The following is a 27,030-nucleotide window of genomic DNA, read 5'->3' as shown; positions in this document are numbered from 1 at the left end:
ATTATGGGGGGAAACCACACATGCTGACCAAACGCCTTGAATACGATTGTATGACAGACGATTGGAAAAGAAAAAAACACGTCCTTGAGTAGCCGAGTCAACCGACTCCAGAGGAGAATGGAGTGCTTATGCTTGCTCTTTGTGTGATAAGAAATGGGATGGAGGCAGAGTCATTAAAACTGTGTGAGATAAGAGAGAGCTCATTCAGACGTGTCGACCCTCCTGATTAAGAGGCTAATTCACTAGATGTCAGTCAAACCTGGAAGGAGAATGTTTTACCACACACTAAAAATGAGATGAAAGTCCTTGAACAATAGAAGGCTTTTCCTCAACAGCTATTTCTAATCAAAATCCTTTAAAAACAAAAAAAAATTCAATGCAGTATTTTTTGTTAGAGGACAATATTAACATTACTCTGAATTCATAAATTTCAAGTAAAATAAAAGGGACAAATATAAACAACTGGAATCATTCTACCTCAAAAGAATAGGACCTTAACAAATACAAAAACAAATACAGATTTTACTTAGGGAAACAAGGTCTTACCAGTTTCTCTCTGAAGACCATCTGTCTCAGCCATTTAAAGTCGAGAGGTTTGAAAGCAGAGAAGACAAAAAGGGAATCTTTTTCATAGCGTTCAGGCTTCTGGATGGCCCCCTCAGGATAGGTTATCCTCATGGTGGTTTTAGTACCTACATCTCTGCTGTAACCATTCACTGGGGCCTCGTTGAGTCTAAAAAGTGTAAATCGGTTGTATGTGTGTCTACAATCCTTTTGTTTGTTCAGTTTATTGATTTGGTCATTAAAAAAATAGAACAAGGTGACTTTGTAGACACTTACCTTACTACAACATCATATTCGTCGATGTGGGGTCCTAAAGACTTGTTGCTTAGGATACCGCCATTACCTACTATTACACATCTTTTACAACTCAAACTGCAAAGGGAACATATGAGAAAACGGGTGGCATTAATAAAAAAACTTCTTTACAACCATATTCAGCTATTAAAACAAATCACCCTGTTTTTATGCACATTTTGAAGTATTGCATAAGAAACGAGTGATGGAAATGGCAAATAAATGTTTATTTATTTATTTATTTTAGATTTTTTACCAAAAAAAAAGTTAACGCATTTGGCAAATAAATTCTGACATATTGAACATTAAACCAATGTGACTAATCAGCTGTTTCCACTGATGGGTGTTTTATTTACTGTTAGTTACAAGGTTACCAATACAACCATCATCACCTTGAACAACAGGAAACGCACCTAATTCGCATTTGTGATTTGAAAAGTATTGCTTCATATTTGGATGGAAACCCAGCTATTGTTTCCACAAAAATGTTTCACAGACGGTTTTCAACACTGACAATAAAAATAAATGTTTCTGTATTATGAAATTAGCATATGTGACCTTGGACCACAAAACCAGTCATAAGGGTAAATTTTTCAAACAGAGATTTATACTGAATAAATAAGCTTTTCATTTCTGTATTTATTTAAAAAAAAAAGGTACTTATTGCAAAATTGCCTTCAAAGTTGTCCAAATTAAGTCGTTAGCAATGCATATTACTACTAATAATACATTGTTGATATATTTACGGTAGGACATTTACAAAATATCTTTACATAAAAGAAAAATCAATAATTTTAACCCATACAATTTATTTTTGAATACAAATAATAAATACCTGTGACTGGTTTTCTGGTCCAGGGTCACATATTAGAATGATTTCTGAAGGATCATGTGACACTGAAGACTGGAGTAATGATACCGAAATTCAGCTTTTACCACCACAGGGAAAAAAATGAATTTTTTAAATATATATAAATTTGAAAAAAGTTTTATTAAATTGTAATAATATTCATAGTATTAATGTTTTACAAAATAATACAGCCTTGGTAAAAAAAAAAAAAAAAAACTAAATAAAAAAAAAAACTAAATATGAGAGCTGAAAACTTCCTTGCTAGTCAAAGAAAAGCTTTTATTGACAGCTGGCTCAGCAAATGATCGATCTGCGAATGTGCGCCCCCGTGACGTCAGAGTGCATTAAAACGCCGCCTCAAGACGAGAGCCTGATTTTGTAGTTCCACCCACTTACTCATGCCTGACATAGATAAATAACATAGGCCTACATGTGTGGAGCTAACCCGGATCAAACTTCCAGCTCGCATGGGGAAGACATTGCTCGTTTGTTCGGTTCATTTCACTGTGGATTCATTTGTAAACAAAAAACTGGATTTGCAGACAGGAAGAGATTAAAAAAAAAATGTTGTGTGCTGGATCTGACAGAAATCGTGCAACACACTTATGTGAGTAACACATGTTTTTTATATGTGATAGTATTGCATTGTTACAAACCGTTCGATATCTATTGATTATGTGTTCGTGTCTAACTAAAAATAACTTACCAGGCTGTCACAGGCCGGAGTATTCGTTTCATTTGAGGTGTTGTTGGTTCATTGTCCTGCAATTCAGAATCAGACCTCAACATGCATGGGCCAGGACTCTGAAAGCCCGACGTCCTGGGGCTATGTGTTTTCAAGTCGGGCTACCAAAATGTATCACGCCACTTCAGCTCTGCAGCACATTTTGCATTTTTTTTGAGAATTAGGAATATCTGAATTTAAAAGAGCGCCCTACCCACATACATTGGAGTAAATTGATAAAAATTGTCTCATTTTACAGAAAACACTAAGTTAACAGAGTGGTGGAATATTGCATATATTCTATTGTATCTATTCACAATTTTATAATAAACATATATATAAAAATAAATCTTTTGATTTATTGTTAATTAATTTGTTATTTAAATATCTATATAAAGGGGTTTTGGAGTATACTCAAATATACTTCTATAACCTTTTAAGTGTTCCAAATATGTAGCGCCGATAGAACCTTTTCTTCTTACAGTGTGATATAGCATTTGAGGCTAGTAGCTTTACAACGAGTTTGCGATCCAAACAGGAATACGACTCATGTGTTTGCTTGTTCAAAGGAGTCATTTCCATCTTTGTGATTCTTTTGATAATAAAGTTACTTTAAATTATTGGATCGGTGAAAAACTGCTCAGTGATATTCTTGAGGCCGATAACTTTCATTTGATATATGACTTGTCTATTTTAGGTGTGTTTGTGTGATTAAAAAAATGAAATTTTATATTATTTGTATGATTTTCTCAAGGGGGGAGGGTCATTGTGGGGGGGTCGAATTCAGACCATATTTTCTTCTATGTAATATAAATGCAGAAGTTATTGGGTTATTAAGAAAGCTGAGGTTCTAATCTTTCAAATGATACATATATATCTAGTTTTGTGGTGCGCGAGTTATAGATTTTAAAAAAAGATTATGATGATGCAATTTTGGTCCCACGGTCGGGTCCAATGGGGGGTGCAGAACTAAAGGGGTTTAATGGGCTATCTTAAATTGTAAAATAACATTCCTTTCTCAATATTCTCTCTCTCGATAGAAAAATACAATCGTGGAAGATTTGAACATGATGTTGAGTGTGTGTGTGTGTGTGTGTGTGTGTGTGTTAGTGATGCACAGTCCGCGGTTATATCCACCGATCTGGTGGTCCAAGTAATAAAAAATAACATTCCAATTGATCGCTGGAGGATGAGAGATCTTGTATGCGTTTCATAAATACATATCCCGAGACCTGCTGTGGGCGAATCATTCCGGTTGCCATTTTCAAGCTAATTCCCACATGTACTGACGGAGTCGAAAATCATCATAATAATGCAAAACTGTTATCCAGTCATAGCAGTGGGTGTATACTCCCAAGTCTTCAGTGCGGCATGCCCATAAAAACGAGTGTTCCAGGAGCTAGGCTCAAAACCAGGGTAGAAAATTAGCCTATTACTTATCCATTATGATGTTTTTGAATGTAAAAACCAAATAAACGTCATAAGCTGAACTCAGACAACAGTACATCAAAAAAGCTAGTTCATGACCCATTAAAAAAAAAAAAAAAAAAAAAAATCTTATTCACACACTTATTCAAGACAAAAGATTTATAGTGTGGGTTAGTGATGCATTTTAGAAGTCTTACCTATCCAAATCTGGACCCAGTCCATAATTCTTTGTGGTAGATAATATAACATCTATGATTCTTTCTGTAGGTAGAGAGAGAGAGAGAGAGAGAGAGAGAGAGAGAGGAGAGAGAGAGAGAGAGAGAGAGAGAGAGAGAGAGAGAGAGAGAGAGAGAGAGGAGAGAGAGAGAGAGAGAGAGAGAGAGAGAGAGAGAGAGAGAGAGGAGAGAGAGAGAGAGAGAGAGAGAGAGAGAGCAATAAGATGAAACAAAAACATCTAAATGGTTACGGCTCTGATCTGACTCAAATGAGTTTCTCCATCATCTACACTCTTGGTGGTCTGATGATTGTATTATTTGCTTGGAGGCTCCTGGAAGTTGTATCATCAACTGAAAATAGGTTACTGACAACTTGGATAAAGTGGTCTGTAAAAGTGGAAAGGAATGACTTGTTTGCAAATGGCAGTGCCAAAGACTTCAATTTAATGTTCTCCAATGCTCTCAGTGTCACCTCGTGATGTAAATTTACAAAGCTGTTTGGTCATAGCGATCATTCCTCCGATACCCTCGAAGGCATTCATGGAAGCCATAGATTACGCCACCTGATATCACTGAAGACACCGGATTTCCTAGTAGGGTTGCATAAGTGTGATCTATTGAGTTAACTAAAGCATCAGTATGCATACTATAAAAGGCAGAAGACGGGAAAACGGATGGAAAAAGTGCTAACTCAATAAGTCCAAACATTCCCATCTACCCAACATACCTTTTTGATCTTAACTATATTCTACTGAACAAGAATCTAGAAGGCACAACATGTAGGCAAACACTCTGGGAGGTCTGCTAGGCACTTTGCAGTACGTGTGAGGCGCCAAATCTACATCTGTACATAATTCTTCCTTTTTTTTCCAGTCCGGTGGTTTGAAAGCATCTACCCTAATGACTACCATTACTGTTTCTGACAACAAAGAGCTTACGTGAGATTATCTTTTTTATTGCCATAGATGCTGTTATTGAGAGGCAAACATAATAGGATGCACCAATGTAGTCTTGGTTTGAAGTGAATGGTTGTGATTACAAAAATTCAGCATGTGAAAACCTGTTAATTGATTCATCCTCCAGAAACGCAAAAGTCTGTGTAGTGCGAAAGCTAACGTAACAGCTTGAAATCTGCATTGACCCTAAACTGTGACCTGAATGATTAAAAAACATCAGGGAGTAGCCGTCATTGTTTGGACAAAGCGCTGACGGCTCACATCAAGCATCGCCATGAACTGCGAAAACAGCGGGCGGACCACACTGGAATAAAAAACTAAAAAATGTATATGTATATATCAGGGTTTCGCAAAGAAATGAGAAGAGCAATAGGTTCAAATTGTTTTCAGATAAACGCCATAAACATTTCAGCCAATTATCACTCTTGGCAGTTTAAAAAAAACAAGGCCCTCACCTTCAACATGCACCGTTTTGGCAAGGGGAAATCGTGCTCTGAAGTAGAAACATGAGGGGCTAATAATTGCAAAAAAAAAAAAAAAAAAACATCTGGAGCATGACTTCTGAGAGCACAAGTCACATAATAATGACATTTCTATCATGTAATGTTTGTCAGGAAGCTTTTTTGTTTAAAAACTGATCAAACACGCTCATACTATTTCAACAATTCATCGTGACTATTAGAGGAACTTCACTAAAGTAGCTAAGAGTGACACTTCATCCTGAGTCACACGAGACATTTAAGAGGCTACTTAATACTGTAAGGCACTTAAAAGGCCAAACTTACAGTCAAAACAGCCCTAATGGTTTATCCTCCTTTGAGGTATTTGGTTCTCCCTCCTGTTGGGATTACCTTACGTTCGACATGACCATCTGCAATGCTTTGACTGAATGTTTTCCACTGAAGGGGGCGTAATCAAGGGCAGAAATCACAAAGTCGTAGGTGGCCGCAGGGATCGCTTATATCAGAATTGGTAGTGCAGAAATAAGACATCTATTTTTATACCTTTCTGGCCCACGACTCGAGAACCTTTGTCAGGCTCTATTCAAGAACCACACGTCTCACCTATCCAAATGAATAAAGTTAAAAGCAAAGTCACGCTAGACTCACGATCCATGCAGCAAACAGAAACCAGGTGTAATGTAAACATGGGACCTGCTCTTTTGAAAGTCTTCATGTGTGTGGACACGGCAGCCCTTAACTGAACACAAAGGTTACATTCAAGGTACCCTTATGTGCCCGTTGCCCTCAAGTGCTGGAACATTTGACAATGTGCTGAAATCTAAGATGTAATCATCTTTTTAGATAGAGGGGGAAAAAAACGACTGAGCAGACAACGGAGGATTACATTAACAACCAATTGATTTCAAGAAACTGTTTTCTTATCTACAGGTCTTTTCTAAAAGGTCTTATTCTCTTTGATACATTCACAAAAGCTCAGTAGAATGAAGTCCTTGTTCTCTGTTGAATGGAATAAAACTCCCACATCACTGAAGTACATAAATGTCTGCCATACTGTGCATTTCATCTGGCCACGTACACACTATAGGAGGTTTTCTCAGACACTACTGCAATATCAGTCACTCTTGAACACTCCTGAATCATAATAAGAGTTTGGCATTCCCCGACTATAAAGAAACATGGATGCTAACAGTTTAAAACATATGGGAGATTATTATAGGGGTCAATTTTGTGACCAGAGACAAATTATTGCTAAGCAATACTTTTCATTTATGCTAGTTAAGATTCTTCTTTCTCTTGACTTTTTGGAAGTGAATTTGCTTGTTAAATGCAATTGTATCGATAATAAGCCCTGTAAAAGAATGACAAAATTTCACATCTGTGTGTGGCGCTGTAATTCTGCCACAGAAATACACTAAAAACTGAGAATAAGAGTTATGGATAGAAGGGGTAAAGCAATGGTATAAAGTGAGGCAAAATTTTACGATAAAATAACAATAAAGACATTGCTACTTAATTCAGTGGGTGCGTCAGACAGAGATATGGCACGCAAGGAGATAAGAATGGTATGTATGTATTTATCTATCTCTGGGTGATACGGTGATTAAGTCCCAAAAAGTCAGCATGTTCCTTTAAACCATTTGAGTGCAAGACGACGCCAACTTAATTAGAAACACAGCAGCACTAACAGAACGTGAACACAGAATTCCATTCTCTTTTGCATCTATTTGTGCTTGAATGGACACATACATGTAAAATGGTAAAGTGCCCATTTCTGTAAGTATCCTCGTAAACACAATCACTTAAGACTTGAACATAAGCAATTGATACAGAAAACGGATGCTTATCACAATATTGATCCATGCATTTGATCGTAAAGTCATTTTGATCATAAAGTCACCTGTTATTAATGTTAATCAAACAACAAAATACAAAGAAAATCACTTTTGTAGCTTTAAAAAAGATTAATTATATTTAATTTTATGCATCGTTATTTGCAGCTTTAAATTGTATTATTCAATTTCTGTTTCTGAATACTGTTAGACTTATCCATTTATTTCTTTTGTATATTTGATCTATTGTATTCATCTCTGCTTGTAATTTATTTATTTTTCCATGCAGATTCTCTCTCCAACAAAATTGCCCAATCATTGTAGAATGAATAATTCTAGCTATTCAAGTCATTTCATATAAATTAAGACAAACAAAATGCAATGTCAGTTTTTTTTCTAATATCGTACAGCCCTAGTCTGTGGCAAAAAAACAAGACTGAATCTTACAAGAGGGGAAGAAAAAAAAACCTCTACATGGTCCTCTACCTGCATGCTTTTGAGGACAGGGACAGAACAAAAGTGAAAGTTGCAGGCGGAAGCAGGACAAAATATAAAACTTTTTGTGGGGAAAAATTGAGTGGGAGCGAGACTAAAAATCCATCCCATGTAGACATCTAGAGAAGTGTGTCATACTGATCCAAACCATTACCTCGTCTTTTTAAACTGTTAAAAGAACATTAAAAGAACAGTTTTTTTGGAAACAAGACAGCATTTTGAGAACATTGTTGTTAAATGGCAAAGTCACCTTAAAATCTATCTAAAAAAGGATACATACCTTGTGTTTTAAATCCAAATGGAGGTAAATAGTTGGTAACTTTTGCAAGCCGCTTAAAGTTTCGGTCCAGAAACATGGAAGCTGGCTTACTAAACCTGCAACAGCAACAACAACAAAAAACATAATATAATGAATGCATATTCTATGAACAACTAACATTCAGAATTTCCGACAAATGCAAATTCTGGAGATCTGATAGAAGACTGCAAAAACATCTCCATATCAAAAGTCAATTCCAAATCAAAAGGTCTAATAACATATAGCCAAACAACACATTCCCTTTCCTGGACATCAGGAGCTTGAGAAGTCAAAAGGGGCTTTTGTATGCAAGAGGTCTCACTTCGTCTCGGCTTTGACCTGTGATTAAAGTTTAAAACAGTGTGGCTGAACCAGCACCAATCAATCACGAACCCAGGCCTCTGTTCACCCCTTCTCAAGAGGAGTCAGGGGATATCCTACCCGGAGGCCATTTCCCAGCACACTCCCCTCTTACATCTAGATGTGCAAACGCAACGATGAATGCCTGTGCCTCTGACCCGCAGATCCTCACTGTCATTTCTTATCTACTCCATCTGCTACCAAAGGGCATTTCTACAACATTTAAAGTAATACAAATAGGAAACCTCCAGGAAGAACATTGAACTGCTCAAAGGTGCCGGTAGGCAGTTTGAACTCTCAGAAGCCATCAAACAACATTTTTTTAATACCAGATCATTTTAAGGGGGTCATTTAATGGTTTAATTTTACAAGAACTGAGCAAGTCTCAGACAGCAGAAGCATTTTCCACACACACATCGTGAACGCTGCCTCTTTTCTGCTTCCGTAAGTGTGGCCACACGATGGATGTCTGTTTTTACGACCCCTCCGAACTCAACAGGCTCATTATTCATTCACAAACATGAGGATATTGGATAATTTTTCAGTTTTTTTTTAATGATTAAGTTAGAAAATTGCAGTTGATTGGTCTTGGGGTGGGGGGGGTGGGGGTGGTTGACTAACAAGGAAAGTTTGTCAAGAGAGAAACTTAAGACTAATCATGGGTCAGAATAAGAGAACACACGGGCCATTTAAAAATACAGGTCCTGCTTTTGGGAAGAAAAAGCAGAACCCCTTTCCCAAAATCCTTTCTAAAGTATTTGTTAATGACCATTCACATTAAAGAGAGTATTTTAACAAACCTTTTTGAGGTAATGGAGGACCTCCAGTTGCTTTTAGGCATCTAAATCTATAACAATGTCTGATATGTGTGAAAATAAGGACAAAGATGATGTCAATTGAAGAAAAAGTCAGGCAATGGCAGGAAATGAGATGAGGAAATGAATGGGCTCACTATTGGCAACTATTTAACAGACTCAGATAAAAGTGTTTCTATTTCATGTACTAATCGCTTAAGGCCAGAGGACGTCCGACGATGTCAAGAAAAAAGGAAAAAAAACTGTCGCATCGGATCCTCTCCTAATTTCACCTGATAAAAGAAGACAAAGCGGAACCTTGCCAAAACAAACTGTGATTAATTAACTTGTGGCTTGTGGGGTGCGGACTAACTCGCATTATAAATGGATAGGGTGAGAAAGCTTTAGGCCTAAAGACAGACAGGGGTCTGCTTGTCATAAAGGGGTCCTGAACAGGAGGCCTGTGCACATTGTGCTCATTTCCTCATGGCTATCTCTCACTGGGGGCTGTATTTTTATAACCGCCCGCTCAAGTTCAACCAAGGCATTTGATTTAAGAGTCCAATACAAACAATTTTGGGAAAGGAGTGGAGGTGTTGAAAATAAAGTGGATTCCAGGGGTGAGCCAATGACTGAACTAACAGAGGGTGGGATCACATGGCTTCAGGTGGTTTCCTACACGTGCAGGGATTCCTTAATAAAATAAAACCGCATGTTAAAAGCATGTAAAACCATTAAAACAAAATATTTTAAAAAGCGTAAATAAAAAAATTTCTGTGCATTTTCAAATCCAGATTTTTCTAATTAATGAAGAGATTAAATATAAAACTGCACAAGGATAAAAGTAAAATTTAAAGGCACAGTATGTAACTTTCACACAGTAGAGGTCGCTTATTCAAAACTGAAATTATAAGAGCTGGCGTCTTCACCTCCACAGCCGTTGGAAAGCAATCCCACCGGACTCAGGCAGAGCTAATCTATTGATGTTTTATTAATGTTCCGGTTGTACACTGGTGCGACACACTGGAGGAGTTCCAGAGATTTTATTATGCTTATATTCCTTTCATTTTGTTGTTTGTGTTTATTTTAAGATTAAAGTTACATTTAAATGTCCATCATGAATAATTCACATTATTTTATTTAATTCTAATGCCAAGTGCTAAAAACTACTCAAACCGGTCAATTTGTTTGACAATACATAAAACACATGTGAGTGTGTTGAAATTTGTGTAACGTTCCTAAGTGCGTTCGCCCCAGTGGCTGCCATGAGACACTTGTTGCAACTATTTGAATATCATATTAATAAAAGCTGGATGACTTGTGTTGCTAAATGGTATGTTAAATTTATTCTAAAACATATATGGCATTGGGCTAAAGAACAAAGGATTCATTTCTGTTGATAAAAGGATCCAAAAAGTTGCTCACCTTTCAAATAAAATGTGTAATATTAATATTTAATAATAATTTGTTACATTTATATAGCGCTTTTCTAGGCACTTAAAGTAAAATAATGAATTCAGTAAAGAAATATTAATATTTCTATGGTAATCAAGGATAACACGGATATGACGTCACTGACAGGTGATGCAATTACTGATTTAATTACTGGAAACATCTAGTGGTTTTAATCCAAAAATCTTACATATTGTGCCTTTAATTACACTAGGCGAATTTAAGGTTCTTTATCCAAACATAGACAGATAATCCTCTTAAATGCTAAATAAAAATAATGTCCAACTACAAAACTAATATGGCTTATTGATTCATCCAATGGAAACCCTTTAAAGTTAGGATCAATTCATTTATATTAGTTATTGCATTAGGTATCGTGGACATGCACTAACAATTTTGACAGGATTTATTATTAATCTAATGCTACACATATCCTTTGTATTTTTTCAGATTATTATATGATCATGAATTAAGAAGAACAACAGTATTTATCATTCATAATTATTGTAAACATTGTCAGTTCATAAAACCTATAATCCGTTTTATACATTCAAAAAGTTCAAAGTTTCGACTTTAGTTTGCCATAACTTTGGCAATATCTAATCTGAATCAATGTATCCTAAACATCATTATAAATAATTTATCATGCAATAAAAAAGCTCAAATATTTGTGTTGTAATGATGTGGCAGCGCAGCAGTGCCTTTTGACCTGAAAGATAAACAGAGACCCTGAGAACCTTGATCCATCACATGTTAATTAGAGGCACATTGTAGACACTGTTAACACACATGCTGTTAATTGGGGGACTTGTTAAAATGTTTCAGGCACCAATTCAGTCATTGCTCTGCTTTATGGGTCTCTCGATGCTTGTACTGTCTCTAGACAAATAACGACAAAACTGCATCCTCTGCAACATGAACTTGCCATTTCTTGTTGTCAAGATTTCTTCCCATCCTCTCTTTTTTAAAAGGTTATTTCCTTTAAATTAATATATTTGTTTAGTCAGTTTTTGTTTAAATCAATCCAGGGCAACCATCTGACTTGGACTAAATATTGCTGTTGCTATTGTGTGATAGTTACTGTTTTGTGATAGCTGCTAAAATCCCTTCCAAAATAATCTTGCTTGATTGGTGGAAAAGCTATTTCTAAACAATCTTATGGTGATGAGAGAAATATCCATGAACAAACCAAACCGTGATGCATAATGTTTATCATTGTTGGGCATGCTGTAGTGGAAAAATGACTTCTGCTAACAATAGCCAGGCGGAGAATCATCCTTAAGATGAGGAAACAATGGAATACGGATGCCAGCAAAGACATAAAGTTCCATCAAAGGCCCATGACGTCACCGAGGGTCGCTGATTGTTGCGTGACATCATTGAGAGTCGAGGAGCGCTCTGAGGATTTAGTCAAATGGAAGAAGTTGACTCATTCGGTCCTCCACAGTGGCTGCTTTACAGAGCTTTAGCCTCTCAGCCGCAAAGACAGAATCACTGTCCATTTCCAAAAGAGTTACAACAGGCGCATTGTGGAGCTGGCGAGCATGCGGAAGTGGTTGTTTGTTGTGGTAGGTCACAAATTAACAAGGACTTAAAGGATCAGAGGAGCAGCTTTCTGTTCAATCCGAGATATTATGAGACTGGCCTCAGGGTCTTCGTAGCTGAGAAGTGACATAGTGTCTCTCGAAACAAACCAGGGAGAGTTGAATGCAAGAGGAGCTTTAGCCCTGAGTAAATCAGGGCTAAAGAAGTAAATCTTTAACAAAGCGGCCCTCCATTCACAGTTCGTACTTACATCTGAAGACAACAGAGAGCTCAATATTGCAAAGCCCTGCAGATCAAAAGCAGTTTAAAAAAAAAGCTGGACAAATGATGATAAAAAGGTGGATAAAACACAGCATTCAGCCAAAGATTCATTGTGTTCTTTCATTTAAAATTCCATCCCATCTGCCATCTTCAACTATCCTCCTTTTGAAATATGAAATACCTTTTCTCAAAACGCCACCACATCTAGCAATGCGCCAATTCACGTGAAACTGCTATGGACCTCAAGTCATGTATCAGGACTCAATAAGAATGTTTTTCTGTCAGTCACCACAAAACAATTCATTTTATATTTAGACATTTGTGTGTGATTTTCTTCTCAAAATTTCTTATGGACAGCTAACTATAACTTTGGGACATATTATTAATTACACAATTATGATGCACCAAATAATTTTTTTACTGATACACCAACAGGGAAAATAAAGTTAATTTAATAATCCTATGTAATGTAATAATCAAGAGTCAAATAAAAAGTTAAAAAAAAAAAACAAAAAAAAAACAAACTATGTTTCTACTCAAAATTGTTATTTTCTAAGCATTTAAACAGTGGCTGTAATATATATTTATTCAAATATACATTAAAAAGTGCCCCTATTATGCCATTTTAAAGGTTTCTAAATTTGTTTTGGAGGTCTCCTACAATAGGTTTACATGCATCCAATATCAAAAAATACTTACATTTTCTCGTAATATACATTGCATAACCTCTTTTCTCAAAGAGTCTGAAATCGGTTCTTTCGAAGACTCAGTCTCTCTACACTCTGTCCCCCTTTCCACAAGACTACTCTGCTCTGATTAGTCAGATGGCTCAGTCTGTTGTGATTGGTCTAACGATTACAACGTGTCCGAAAGGCCTCTTAGGCCGGCGACACACCGCAAGCATGGTATTTCTGTTGTGTCAGCTGCGTGGAGTGCCTTTGCACACCAGAAGTGTGCCTGACGTGGCACTGCTGCCGCTAGGTGAAGTACAGGGAAGGCCTATACTTCATGTTAAACAAAAATATATAGCCTACTGATACAGCAAAGACATCGTCGGCAATATTGACCATACATATCTATGGTATTGATTGCAAAATAGGCTGCAGAATATTTTGTTCTGTATTGACGTGCAATATTTTAAAATCAGTAAAACTAATTATTTATTTAAATTACAGCTATATCTGCATTTAGGTCAAAACCTAAAGACTTTCAAACATCAAAATGTCATTTATTAATATGCGTTATAGTCAAAATGACATCTAAACATATTTTCCTATTCTATTTTGCCTGGAAACGCTTCCAACACACTTGCATGTCGTGTCAAAAATAGGCGTCAACCATTTCTCGTATACATGCGTTTTCGGAGCGGTTCGAGACGCGCGTCACACAGGCAGTGTGCAAGCTCCAACCTGTTAACATGGGAGATGAAATAAAAATGGGCACGCCACCCAGCCGAGACGCTCACGCCATGCTTGGAGTGTGTCGCCGCCCTCTTACCATATCTGAAATTCAGCTCTGGAGGCTTCATCAACGCAGTGATACGAATGGTGGTAATGGTGTGCATCCCCCCCTGTAATGGTGTGAGGTTCAACGTAGATGTTTGCGGCCAGTTAATGAAGACCATTGGCTGTCATTACGCAAATGTATTACAAGGGTATTTAACAGTAAATGAGACTGGGATTGCTGATAATTCGACACTTCTTTCTTTTAGGAGACAAAACATGTATTTTTTGTGGACTGATATTTAAAAATTTAATATTACATTCACAAACAGATATATTACACACTGCATGAAAAGGTAATATTTGAAAAAAAAAGCATAATGGGGCACTTTAAATAATCACTTACAGGATAAGTATAAACATAATATGTTTTACTTAGCATATTTACCTGTTATAGCATAAACAAGTTGTGTGCACAAAAAAGACAATGTGGCACAATAAAAACGCCATCAGAGAAGCACTAATTTTAGCTGAAACGGAAAGTTTTTCAGTGGCCTAAATATCAGTGCATCACTAAATTAAAACAGAAGATTGTGCAACGACATGTTTATTCTCAATATTATGCTATTAAAAATGGGTTCATACTTTGGATAGATAGCAGTCATTTTGGCAGCCGCATAGCCAGGTTTGCAGGATCCTTCGCTAAGGTTTCCATACTTGTACACCAACTCCGGAGGCCTATAGACAGAGAGGAAAAGAAATAGAAGGCATTCATTTTGGATTGCAAATGCTAAATCTGACAGGAATATCACACAGGATAACTATGCTACAGGTTACTGCTACTATGCTAAAGAAATTAGTTAAAATCAAAGGAACTTTTATATGTATTTAGAACTTTCTTTGTCTTTTGAGTAAACAAACTGACAGATTTTAACTAAGTTATTTGTTTCTTTTAATTTAGACAAACTTAAATTTAACTGAAACTAGGTTGGGATTTCTATTTCCCAGCATGCTTAGCCATGATGCTTGAAAGGGAGAGTAAATGCTAAAATTAAGTGTAACAATTTGTGCAAAAAATAATTTAAGAGTTTCTGTTATGTTTTTTTTTTTGGAGGGTTACAGTTGTGGTGACAAGTGGATCATGAACTTGGATTGACAACAGGTATGTTGAATGTTCTATATTGCTGTACTCATTCAGCAATTGCTATGCTAATGCTATCAAATCATTGGTGAGGTAGCGAATTATAACCAACGGCTCAGTCCACTGCTTACCCCTCCCTTTAAAAGCACATAGAGAAGCTACAGTGGCTGACACAGGGCAAAGATGTCGTCGCCTGAGACAGCAGAGAGCAGCCCCTAAATGGCGACTTCACTGTAAGGGGAAACTGTGGTGTATGTAGATAGAAAATGATAAAATCATAACGGTTCATTGTGTAAATCACTGGTATGATTGGAAACACCTTGGTAAATCATTTTATGTATGCTGACGATTTGGCCATTTTTTCACCCAGCAGTGCTGGATTTCAGCAGTTACTGAATATCTGCTCTGAATATGGGGTGAAATATGATGTGTTGTACAACGCTAAAAAGAGTGCTGTAATTATATGTAGGACAAAAGAGGACAAAGATCTTTGTTTTCCAGACTTTTATCTGTCTGGACAAGTGATGAGTGTCTGTAATAGAATTAAATATCTGGGACATTACTGATCAGATGTCTGATGATGAGGATATATATATAGGCAGCGTCGCATATTATATGCCCAAGCTAACTTGCTGGTAAGAAAATTCCACATGTGCACGGATGATGTCAAAATTAGCCTGTTTAAAGCATATTGCACTCCTATGTACACTGCATCTTTATGGACTAAGTTTAAAAAGGCAAGTATGCAGAAGCTTAAGGTTGCTTACAATGATTGTATGAGGCTATTGCTCAATAAACCCAGGTGCTCTAGTGCAAGTAACCTGTTTTGTAATGCAGGGGTCAGTACCTTTCAGGCGTTGTTGAGGAGGCTTATCTACAAATTCATTTGTCGTCTGAATGACTCCCAGAACAGCATTGTTATGCTATTAGTCAATCCAGGGTTAAGTGCCATACGATACCAATCATTGCTGTGGAATTATTGGTATAAGTGTCTTTTATAGTAATTTTGTTTTGTATTTATTTATTTTTTATTTATTTATTTATTATTATTTTTATTATTGTTTTTTTATTATTGTTTTGAATGACTTTTTTTTTCTTCTTTTTTTTTCTTCTTTAATGTGTGTTGCTTGTTATGTCTGTCTCTAAATGGACCATGAGTCTGGAATAAAAGTTGATGATGATGATGATGATGTAAACTCTTTATACACCACAAAAAAACATAGTTATGTATATTATATTGCATTTTTGTCAATAGAGCCACCTAAATATTACACACTTTTTAAGTTAAATTTATAAATTTGCATACTCAAATATTTCAAGCTAAGAGCAGTTCAAATTATTCAGTACAAAATGAAATCCTGCCAATTCTGTTTTTAAACTTTGAATGTCTTCAAATAAACATTTATGTAACTTATTATTGATGCCAACTTTTTCAGGTTTATAGTGTAGCCTGGCACATGATGACATCTAGATCAGGATGTAATGGATTACTCTGTGAAACTTTGTTTATCGCTGATGTGTTAAATAAATGAAAGAGTCAAACAATAGGAATGCAACATTTAGCGGCAAATGCACAAATAGTCTGTGTTCATTGCATACTTTTGTTCTGAAAGAATGTTCCAAGTTTGAAACAGCTAACACTCTAACAACAGCATTTGTGGCATTGTGTTACCACAGAAAACAATTTTGACTTGCCTCTTAGTTTTGTTTTTATAGGAAAAAGGCAAAAACTGGTTACACAATAAGAAACTAAAAAAAGTCCAGCGTTCCGGGTTGTTTAAAAGCTGAAATGTGAAGTACTTACACTAATTATTCCATAAAGCCAGTTTATTATTCAAACTATAAAGTTGTCTACTTTTCTAGATGAATAAACATCTGGTTATGCGTGACAGAAGTTTGCTGAATGCAAACAATGCTTTACAGACAGCTATGCCATATAACATGTCTCTAGTTAAAATCCTAAATGTTTAGAATATTGTGGGTATACTTTTTAAAAGAGCGCATTTTAATGTTTATTGCCTTCACTGTGAATGCCTTACTGCCTTTTTGTTTAAATGTTTTTATTTTAATCAGGGTGGAGTGATACAAAAGTAAAACAAAAATTGGTCACTATGACACAAAAAGGTTAAAAACTTGAATTGAACCTGGAACAATCAGGCCTCTTTTTAAAAGATCTACTATATTGTATTATTTATAGATATATTTGAATCACCATTCAAAATTATGATGTCAGTAAAAAACACTTTCATTCAACAAGATTGCATTAAATTGATCAAATTTAAAATTGACTTTTTACACTTTTGTCAAATAAATGCCGTTTTGTGGACTGCAAACTGAGTGAGCTGCTGTGCAGCTCTGGTACATCATCCAAGTGCCCAAAACACAGGGTTGCCAACTTTTAAGTTCAGGTTGGAGTGCAATTTTTTTTTTTACTATTAAAAAAATTATAATAATGGGGGGCATTAGCATTTAACATACCGTCATGACAGATATGTGTGCGTCCTCAAACGCAAAACGTGCATTTTACAGGTTACATCCACTGATCTATATAGAGAATAGTGGTTATATCCTTATCAGTAAATGTTACATATTTCACACAAGTATTTCCATTTTGCATGAAAGCAAGACCTAACAGTCTGTGTTAAACTTCAAACTTCACTGAACGAGCAGGAATTCATTCTCGAAAGGAATTAATTTTCAGCGCAAAAACATTAATTTAGCTGAAATATCTCCTTTAGGATGCTAAATTTAGGTTTAAAAGTCAACATGTAATTCATGCATTTTAATAGTAGTTATTGTAAAGGAATAACTTTTAAGTGAATATTAAGGGAAAAATGTTGCTACAGAATACAGAAATGACAGAAACAGGATACGGTGTCTATAGCGAATGTGTGTGTGTTCCTGGAGAACATTCCTCTTTTCTGGTAAAATTGCGGGTGTGTGTGTCTTTCTTTTTCTTTAATGTCATTTTAATGTAGGAATTAAAACTTTCTTTTTGCCTAGTAACTTTTATTGCAGTGTATAGCACATATATACCCTTATGAACATTTACCATGGTTCTATTAGATAGTAAAACATGTTTTTTTGGCTTATCGATTACTATTTCCATTCAATCCATTAAACTATGGATTGAAACAAACTATGGTTAATTTGTGGTTACCATAGAATAATTACAATAACCCTGTTTTATTCATTTATTATCATTAGTAGTAATTAGTTTTATTTGTTGTAAAACCATGGTTAATTTTTGTTTAGACGGGGTGTTTTATCCGATTAATCATTTAATCGGGGGGGGGGGGGGGGGGGAATCAATTGGCCAACTCATCGATTATCAAAATAGTGGTGAGGTTGCGCTCACCCCTCCCTTTCGAAGCACAGAAGACACGGTGGCGAACACAGGACAACCATGTCCTCCGAGACGGCAGAGAATAGCTAGCGCTTCGTTCTTGAGCACCAAATTTCTGAAGGATCATGTGACACAGAAGCCTGGAATAATAATGCTGAAAATTCAGCTCTTACCACCCCAGGAATAAATAACATTTTAAAAGGGTGGTTCCATCATTGGTTTAATGGCCAAATGTATTTTCATGTATTTTTTTTGGCTAAAGTGCCAAGCACAGGTTGTCTGGAAATGCCACGTCCCTTACCATTACGGGCAGAAGTCACATCTGCTGTGACTAGCAAGGGTTTCTGATGTCACCAACCCAGGCTGTTTTTGTAGGCAATAAACTGCCATAACTTTAAAAGACAATATCGCCGTTTGCATTGAACTTTCAGCGCTGTAACTTTGCAGATACTGTTTACGCGCAAGCAACAACATTACACTCTAACTAAAGTTAAAAAAGTGAAATCGCATGCAACCACCCCTTTAAAATATAACAACATAGAAAACAGATATTTAGTTTTTTGACCAAACAATGCCCATGTGAGCATAAGATATTTCTTTCAAAAACATTTAAAAATATATTTGACCAACCCCAAACTTTTGGACATACATGTATAATATATCAAGTGGTTGATATATTATACTTATAACAATAACGAAATATTGAGAAATCCTCCAAATGAATGGGGGCAGCAGACACACTCCTACCACCTAAACGGAGCAGCTTCATTAATCACCTGCAGCTCACAGTGAGAGCAGTTTAAATAAACAGGTGAAGAGGACACAGGTCAGGTCTGAGAGTCCAGTGGGTTTGTGTGTAAGAGAGAGAAAGATCTCAGGACTATCAAGAGACTAGAGGTGGGGGAGATTAGACACATTCTGGCTGGACCACCTTGTTAAACGGCATCTACAGCATCAACTATGTTAATCTCAATACAGGATTAAAAATCCCTATTAGATAACTATGTCAGTTTTTGTGATGTGACAGTAAAGCATTAAAAAACAAAACCATATTCTCCAAATTTAACCCCAGGTTTCAACATCAAATCACATTGTCCTACACTAAGTGTCTTTTCAACAGTTAAAATAAAAGCCACAAGACACTTATTTGCTGGAGCCTTCATTTTGATGAAGTAGTTGGCCCAATGGGACAGTGCCGTATTTTGTTGTCGTGACAGCTCCGAGTCTTTAAGCAGCAGAGCGGATGGTGGATCGAGGCCAGCTGAATGATGAAGTGCCCCACACAGACAGTTTTTGCTCACAGCGTCAATGAAATCTAAACCTGTCGAAGGCTTTGCTTATTGTACGTGTGCATAGTGTGGACAGACATGCCTTCACTGATGCTCAACACTGAGAAATTAGGGCGAGGTTAGAGTCTGAGAGTATGGCTGCTTCAAAGATGAAATGTAAACATATACCTACCACACACAGACCTATAATACATCACAACACGTCACACAAGGTAGCTGGGATAAATCGCTCAAAGACACTGATGGCACTGAATGAGGTCAAAAGCCTTTATTGCTGTTAAGACTATTTAAGTACCCTACGTTTTTTATTATTATTTATATCTCACTATATGATATGTATTGCTACAATCACTTGATATATTATACACGACCATTCAAAAGTTGTTGTTTTTTAAAGAAATTCAGCGAAGAAGCATTTAATTGATTAAAAGGTGAATAAAGTAATTCATAAACATTTATATAAAAAAAACTGTTCTTTTGAATTCTATTCAAAGAATTATAAAAACTTTTATAATAAGTGTTTCTAGAGCAGTAAATCAGCATATTATAATGATTTCTGAAGGATCATGTGACACTGAAGACTGGGTTATTGATTTAAAACGTTAATTTAATTAATTACTTAACGCAAAACAACAACACATTTAAAATTATTAACGCATTTAACGCACCCGCCCCTGTCCTGCGCAAGTCATCATCCAGTTGATTGGTGAGGAACACTATGTGATGTAGTATAGAATGCAATTAGATTGCCCTTAAAATTCAAGATACAAGGACAAAAATGCCCCTGTACGAGTCGTCTTAAATTTATCTCATGATACAGTTAAGCAATATCATATTAGTAACAAGCACAATATCACAGCGGGTCCCATTCAGTAAGCATGCGTACGTGCAAATTTGTGTGAAATGTGCATACAAATGATTTAAAGAACAAAATTGCAATTAACCAAATATTTTTAAATATTTTTTTGTCTAAATTTATAAAAAATAAAAAAAATAGGACAAACACCACACATACGCAAAAAGAACTTACTCTTCATGGCTTTATAATCATATTAAGAAGTTATATTTCATCCTAAAATGACTATAATTACATTGAAGTATATTGCATTACATACAATTTCATTTTAAATACATTCGATCATTAAGAAAGAAAAGCTAAAGCAAGATTTCTCAGTCAGAAATGTGACTTTATATCACGCAATTGGGAGTTTATATCTCAGTAAAACTCTGTAATCTGGGTCTGTATCAAAAGTGTTTATTGTGAGAACTGGTAAGAATGGCACACTTGGCATTGCTCGAGGATCTAGGTGAGAGAGCGTCTGCCAACAGCGGCAAGTTTGGCGAAAGTGATGAAAGGCTGTAAGGAAAGTGTGTGCGGAAAGTCCTTATATGGAGATGCGTTTTATGCAAATGACTACACTGGTGTACGCGGCCGCTCATTTAGAATACTGCAAATTCAATAACATCAGAACAATTTTAAGAACAAATTCAGATGCGTACAAACGTTTTGTGAATCAGGCAGAGGTGTTTCTAATTCGGTCCAATTACATACCGGTTATATAGGTACAATATTGGCACGAGTTTCGGTACCCAAACCTATGCAAATGTGATATTGATTTTACACAACAGTTTAATAAATAAGCTAATATTGTGTTATATTTTAGACACAACATTGACAAAACTGAGCAAAAGCAGACAATAAAAATATTAATGATCGCTAATTAATGATTCGATCAGGGCTCAGGTGCGCTCAGGTGCAGGACAAAATTAATAACTAAAGCAAAAACCAAAAGTGATGCCCGCAAACTGATATAACTGCTCCAACTTATTGCAAGGTTTCGACCGACAGGCCTTCGTGTGCTTGACAAAAACCTGTTGGTCGAAACCTTGCAATAAATGTATTCATTAAGAGATCCATTTACTTGCTAATCAGCCATTTGAATGAATCACAATGATGTGCAAAAATTATATTTGTGTGTGAAAAAAAATTATATATGTGTGTGTATTTTATATATATATATATATATATATATATATATATATATATATATATATATATATATATATATATATATATATATATATATATATATATATATATATATATATATATACACACACACATATACACATATATATATACACACACACACACACACACACAGGTCCTTCTAAAAAAAAAATGGCATATTGTGATAAAGTTCATTATTTTCTATAATGTAATGATAAAAATTTAACTTACATATATTTGAGATTCATTGCACACCAACTGAAATATTTCAGGTCTTTTATTGTTTTAATACTGATGATTTTGGCATACAGCTCATGAAAACCCAAAATTCCTATCTCAAAAAATTAGCATATCATGAAAAGGTTCTCTAAACGAGCTATTAACCTAATCATCTGAATCAACTAATTAACTCTAAACACCTGCAAAAGATTCCTGAGGCTTTTAAAACTCCCAGCCTGGTTTATTACTCAAAACCGCAATCATGGGTAAGACTGCCGACCCGACCCTGTCCAGAAGGCCATCATTGACACCCTCAAGCGAGAGGGTAAGACACAGAAAGACATTTCTGAACCAATAGGCTTTTCCCAGTGCAGTATCAAGGTACCTCAGTGGGAAGTCTGTGGGAAGGAAAAAGTGTGGCAAAAAATGCTGCACAATGAGAAGAGGACCCTGAGGAAGATTGTGAAGAAGGACTGATTCCAGACCTTGGGGGACTCTGGGGTGCCATGTCAGCTGCTGGTGTTGGTTCACTGTGTTTTATCAAGGGCAGGGTCAATGCAGCTAGCTATCAGGAGATTTTGGAGCACTTCAAGCTTCCATCTGCTGAAAAGCTTTATGGAGATGAAGATTTCGTTTTTCAGCACGACCTGGCACCTGCTCACAGTGCCAAAACCACTGGTAAATGGTTTACTGACCATGGTATTACTGTGCTCAATTGGCCTGCCAACTCTCCTGACCTGAACCCCATAGAGAATCTGTGGGATATTGTGAAGAGAAAGTTGAGAGCCGCAAGACCCAACACTCTGGATGAGCTTAAGGCCGCTATCAAAGCATCCTGGGCCTCCATAACAACTCAGCAGTGCCACAGGCTGATCGCCTCCATGCCACGGCGCATTGAAGCAGTCATTTCTGCAAAAGGATTCCCGACCAAGTATTGAGTGCATAACTGAACATAATTTTTTAAAGGTTGACTTATGTATTAAAAACACTTTTCATTTATTGGTCGGATGAAATATGCTAATTTTGGGGTTTTCATGAGCTGTATGCCAAAATCATCAGTATTAAAACAATAAAAGACCTGCAATATTTCAGTTGGTGTGCAATGAATCTAAAATATATGAAAGTTAATCATCATTACATAATGGAAAATAATGAACTTTTATAACATATGCTAATTTTTTGAGAAGGACCCATATATATATATATATAAATATAAATAAAGATTTTTATTGTAAAAAAAATCAGATTTCAGATTATTTTATCGAAATGTTCTCTCTATTGGTGAAATGCATAAGTAAGGGATTGTATCATACATAATACTTACAGCTTTGTTTCCAGATTCAGCAAGAACCCTTGCTTATCAAACACTGTGAAGAGAAAGATGAAAATTAACATTAACTCAGAACATCATAAGCCAAGCAAAAATGAAATGCAAATCCTCACTTGTTATGCCATCATGTCAAAATGCATGACTGGTGCATTTTTACAACTAAACATGCTAACAATACTTGAAAATTAAATTGTTTAGGTCATCATCTAAAGGATTTTAGTGGAAGTGGAAGCAGCAGCAATATTAGATTAGACCAGCCAAAACATTGCACATTTCAGCTGGGAATTAAAAAGCAGCTTTCCACCTATGCAGGCTTCATTAGACCATAGGTATCTACGATGTGTCAATGAGGTTAAGCCTTAAAAAAGAAGAGAAGGAAAACAAAACAGAAGTGTGAGCGGCGGGGGGGTGAAAAAGCAATAAACCAAAACTGCAGTTCATACTTAAGTATGTCTACTTCATTTCTTCTAATCAATAAAACAGTAACACGTTTGACTTTAAGCATGCTTAATGCGATAGCCAGAGCAGTGCAGCTAGAAACAAATAAACATTCAACAAAACACAAACTGTTTACCAAGCAGACTGAAATAATGGGCTCAGTAAAAAGACTGATGAACAGGTAAATGTGGATCAAAATATTAATTCAGCTGCTACAGTCTCATTAGCAAAACTTCAGGCATTCACAGCGTGAATAAGGCATCAGAGAGGATCATATGGCACTAAGGCATGGAAAGGAGAGTTTGAGAACTCCACTGATGCTCTCCAGACAGATGCTGCAGAATGGAGAGGAGGAACGGGTTAGAAAGTGATCGCTGCTGGAACCAAAAGGAATGTTTAGCAGATGCTATTATTCACAGTTTGGAGACAGACCCTCCAAGGGGTGTCCTAACTGTGGAATCACAGCAACCAAACTCTTAGATAGCCGCTGGGGTCAGACCTGAACCCTTTCAGATGGAGACCCAAGTTTTGGGATGTAGAGTTGGGTTTTTAGAAAAAAATAAAATAACACCACAAACTGACAAATCCAAGTGTGTAATACTGACAGCCTGCAAATCATTGCGATTTTTAATGCAAGTCTATGCAAAATAAAGGGTGAAAAAACCCATTCATATTATAACTAACACATTCTGCTATAGTCATAAAGACATTCTAAGATATGAATGCTATGATGTGGTTTTAATTCCTAATGTATTGTATGTTGGTTCTGTATGCATCTCCATGACCATATAATTACCAATATAATTAACAAGATACTGTTATTGCAGTTTTAACTTGGTTTCATGCAAAACGCAAAAAACGAACTTAAAAGAAAAGAAATATCCCTATTGACTTTTTTTTTAGCGTTTACATGCACCCTCAATGCAATTATAATTGGATTTTGGTAAAATTCCCATTAAAACTTTACCTCATGTAAATGCAATACTCATATCAAAATAACCATATATCACATTACACTAGGTGGCGTGCACAAATTTTGATTCGCAATTGACAGGTATGTAAACACCTTTAAATCGCATTATTACCACACTGACCAATGTGCGCGGACGTACACGGATGCTGTGCTTTGTTCACACAACTTCATAAATTAACTCTGACATTATTCTGAAGTTCTCTCTTCTTCTAATCACTAAACTCTGTCAACACAACTCGCTGCGCAGTCTCTGCTCCTTATCTCAATCCACACAGCGCAAAGAATTCGAAGGCAGCATAAAACAAATCCGGCATTGAAATGTTCATCAATGCACCAAATAATATCCAGTTTGTCCATAAAACTATTTTGAATTTGATGCAAGGAAATTAAAACAATGGCCGGTAACTGAGTGTGGTATATAACAATTCAACAATTCTTGTTAGAGAATAATCAGAATTATGCAAATTGCATGTAAACTGAAGTAAACGTTTTACTGATATTAAGACCTTACTATTATTATTATTAGAAATAATCGTATTATTGGTGCACATGTAAACGTAGTCACGGTTACATTTTAATAGATTTACTTCAATAAAATATGTTGTTTTTCTAAAATGCTTTATGTAATTTTCAAGAATTCACTGTCTGTTCAACCCTGTCATGCCACCACAATTCCCTCTTGAAATAATGTGGTAAAACTACAAAATAAAATAAAGATTTTTTTTATTTATTTTTATACATATATACTGAACAAAAATTAAAACCACAAACCTTTTCTTTTTGCACCCATTTTTTATGAGCTGACCTCAAAGATCTCTTTTTTTGTGGCCAGCCTAAGGTCTTTTTTTTCCTCGTTTCCAGAAATATCTGCATACACAAAAGATCACTGAAATTGACTGAAACATGCCAGGCCACTGTAATTCTGCCACAGAAATACACTAAAAACGGAGAAGAAGAGTTGTGGCTTGAGGGGGTATAACTGTGGTAGGAGGTGAGGCAAAATCTCACGATAAAATAACAATAAATACATTTGCTACTTAACAGATGTGTTTTATTAATGCCTACACCTACCTCAACCCTAAACCTACCCTTAAATTAAATTAAATGACAATATTGATGTGCGCATGCCCAGTGCCAGTACTTTTATCCCTTTAATTATATTTCCCTGTGCCGGACGTAGTGTGATGACATCACAGTTTTCACAAAATATACGGATTGACAAATATACGAAATGTACACACGAAAGCGCAAGAATATCGTTTTCAGATTTAGCCACCCTGGGACCCGGTTTCAGAAAATATCGGATTCATGCTTTCAATACGCCAGATCTGTCTAGACAAAATGCTGAAACGGTACAAAATGTGTATGTTTACAGCTAAACGCGTCTCCGTGTGGCCAGGCTAAGGCACACCTGTGCAAAAATCATGCTGTCTAAGCAGCATCTTGATATGCCACATCTGTGAGGTGGATGGATTATCTCAGCAAAAGGAAAGTGCTCACTAACACAGATTTAAACAGATTTATGGAACAATATTTGAGAAATAGGCCTTTTGTGTATGTACATAGAAAAAGTCTTAGATCTTTGAGTTCAGCTTATGAAAAATCGGGGGGAAAAACAAAAACAAAAAAAATTGTGCTTATAATTTTGTTCAGTTTCTCAAGTTTCAACAAGTTTCTCTTAGAGACAATCAGCACCCAAGTTTACACTTGCACCCATGTTATTATTTTCAAGTTTAAAAGATGACTTAGCACAAAGCATAATACTGACTAAATAAATTGAATTCACTTTATGCTCGTTACAGCCCTGGTGCTTTTCCTGAAAATGACCCATTTACACTATCTTAAGCCTCTTTCACACCAAATGTGACACACAATTTTGAATAGAAAGATTCTAAAACAGCTATTCACAGCAGGGATGAACTCTCTCTAACATTGTTTTTAATGTGTTGAATATTTTTTGATTCACCTGGAGATAAAAGCACACCAACCATAAAAATCTGAGTACGACTGATCGCATATACAGCACATTTAAAAGTTTAAGGTCGGCAAGAAATTTGAAATGTTTTTTGAAGAAAAAGAATTCACCAACGATGCACTTATTTAATCAAAAATACAATATCAACAGTAATATTGTGAAACGTTATAAAAAAATAAAAATAAACAGTTTTCTAGTTGAATACATGTCAAAATGTAATTTATTACCATGTTGCCAAAGCAGAATTTTAAATTACATTTTCTACATTATTACTCCAACTTCAGAAATTATATTTCAAAAATGGTTGTGCTGCTTAATGTTTTCAAGAGTCTTTGAT

The 27,030-nt window shown here is 35.9% G+C and overlaps 1 protein-coding gene across 7 annotated transcripts in view; it reads right to left on the bottom strand.

Moving 5' to 3' along the window:
- Positions 1 to 27,030, bottom strand: part of st3gal3b (ST3 beta-galactoside alpha-2,3-sialyltransferase 3b) — a 69,978-nt gene that overhangs the window by 23,187 nt on the left and 19,761 nt on the right. For 6 of the 7 annotated variants that reach the window (XM_067454034.1, XM_067454033.1, XM_067454036.1 and 3 more), the window contains 6 exons: positions 23,302 to 23,344; positions 14,617 to 14,709; positions 8,100 to 8,194; positions 4,058 to 4,121; positions 841 to 936; positions 547 to 733 (listed from right to left, as the gene is read on the bottom strand). In XM_067454034.1, the coding sequence (XP_067310135.1) occupies positions 547 to 733; positions 841 to 936; positions 4,058 to 4,121; positions 8,100 to 8,194; positions 14,617 to 14,709; positions 23,302 to 23,344 (578 nt within the window). Of the gene's footprint in view, positions 1 to 546; positions 734 to 840; positions 937 to 4,057; positions 4,122 to 8,099; positions 8,195 to 14,616; positions 14,710 to 23,301; positions 23,345 to 25,489; positions 25,586 to 27,030 lie in introns of all 7 variants that reach the window. The other variant, XM_067454039.1, reaches the window with a different exon arrangement.

Source organism: Pseudorasbora parva, chromosome 9, assembly GCF_024679245.1.
Source record: "Pseudorasbora parva isolate DD20220531a chromosome 9, ASM2467924v1, whole genome shotgun sequence".
Lineage (NCBI taxonomy): Eukaryota > Metazoa > Chordata > Actinopteri > Cypriniformes > Gobionidae > Pseudorasbora > Pseudorasbora parva.
The sequence above is the reverse complement of the archived record's forward strand: the minus strand, read 5'-3'. Positions and strand labels throughout refer to the sequence as shown.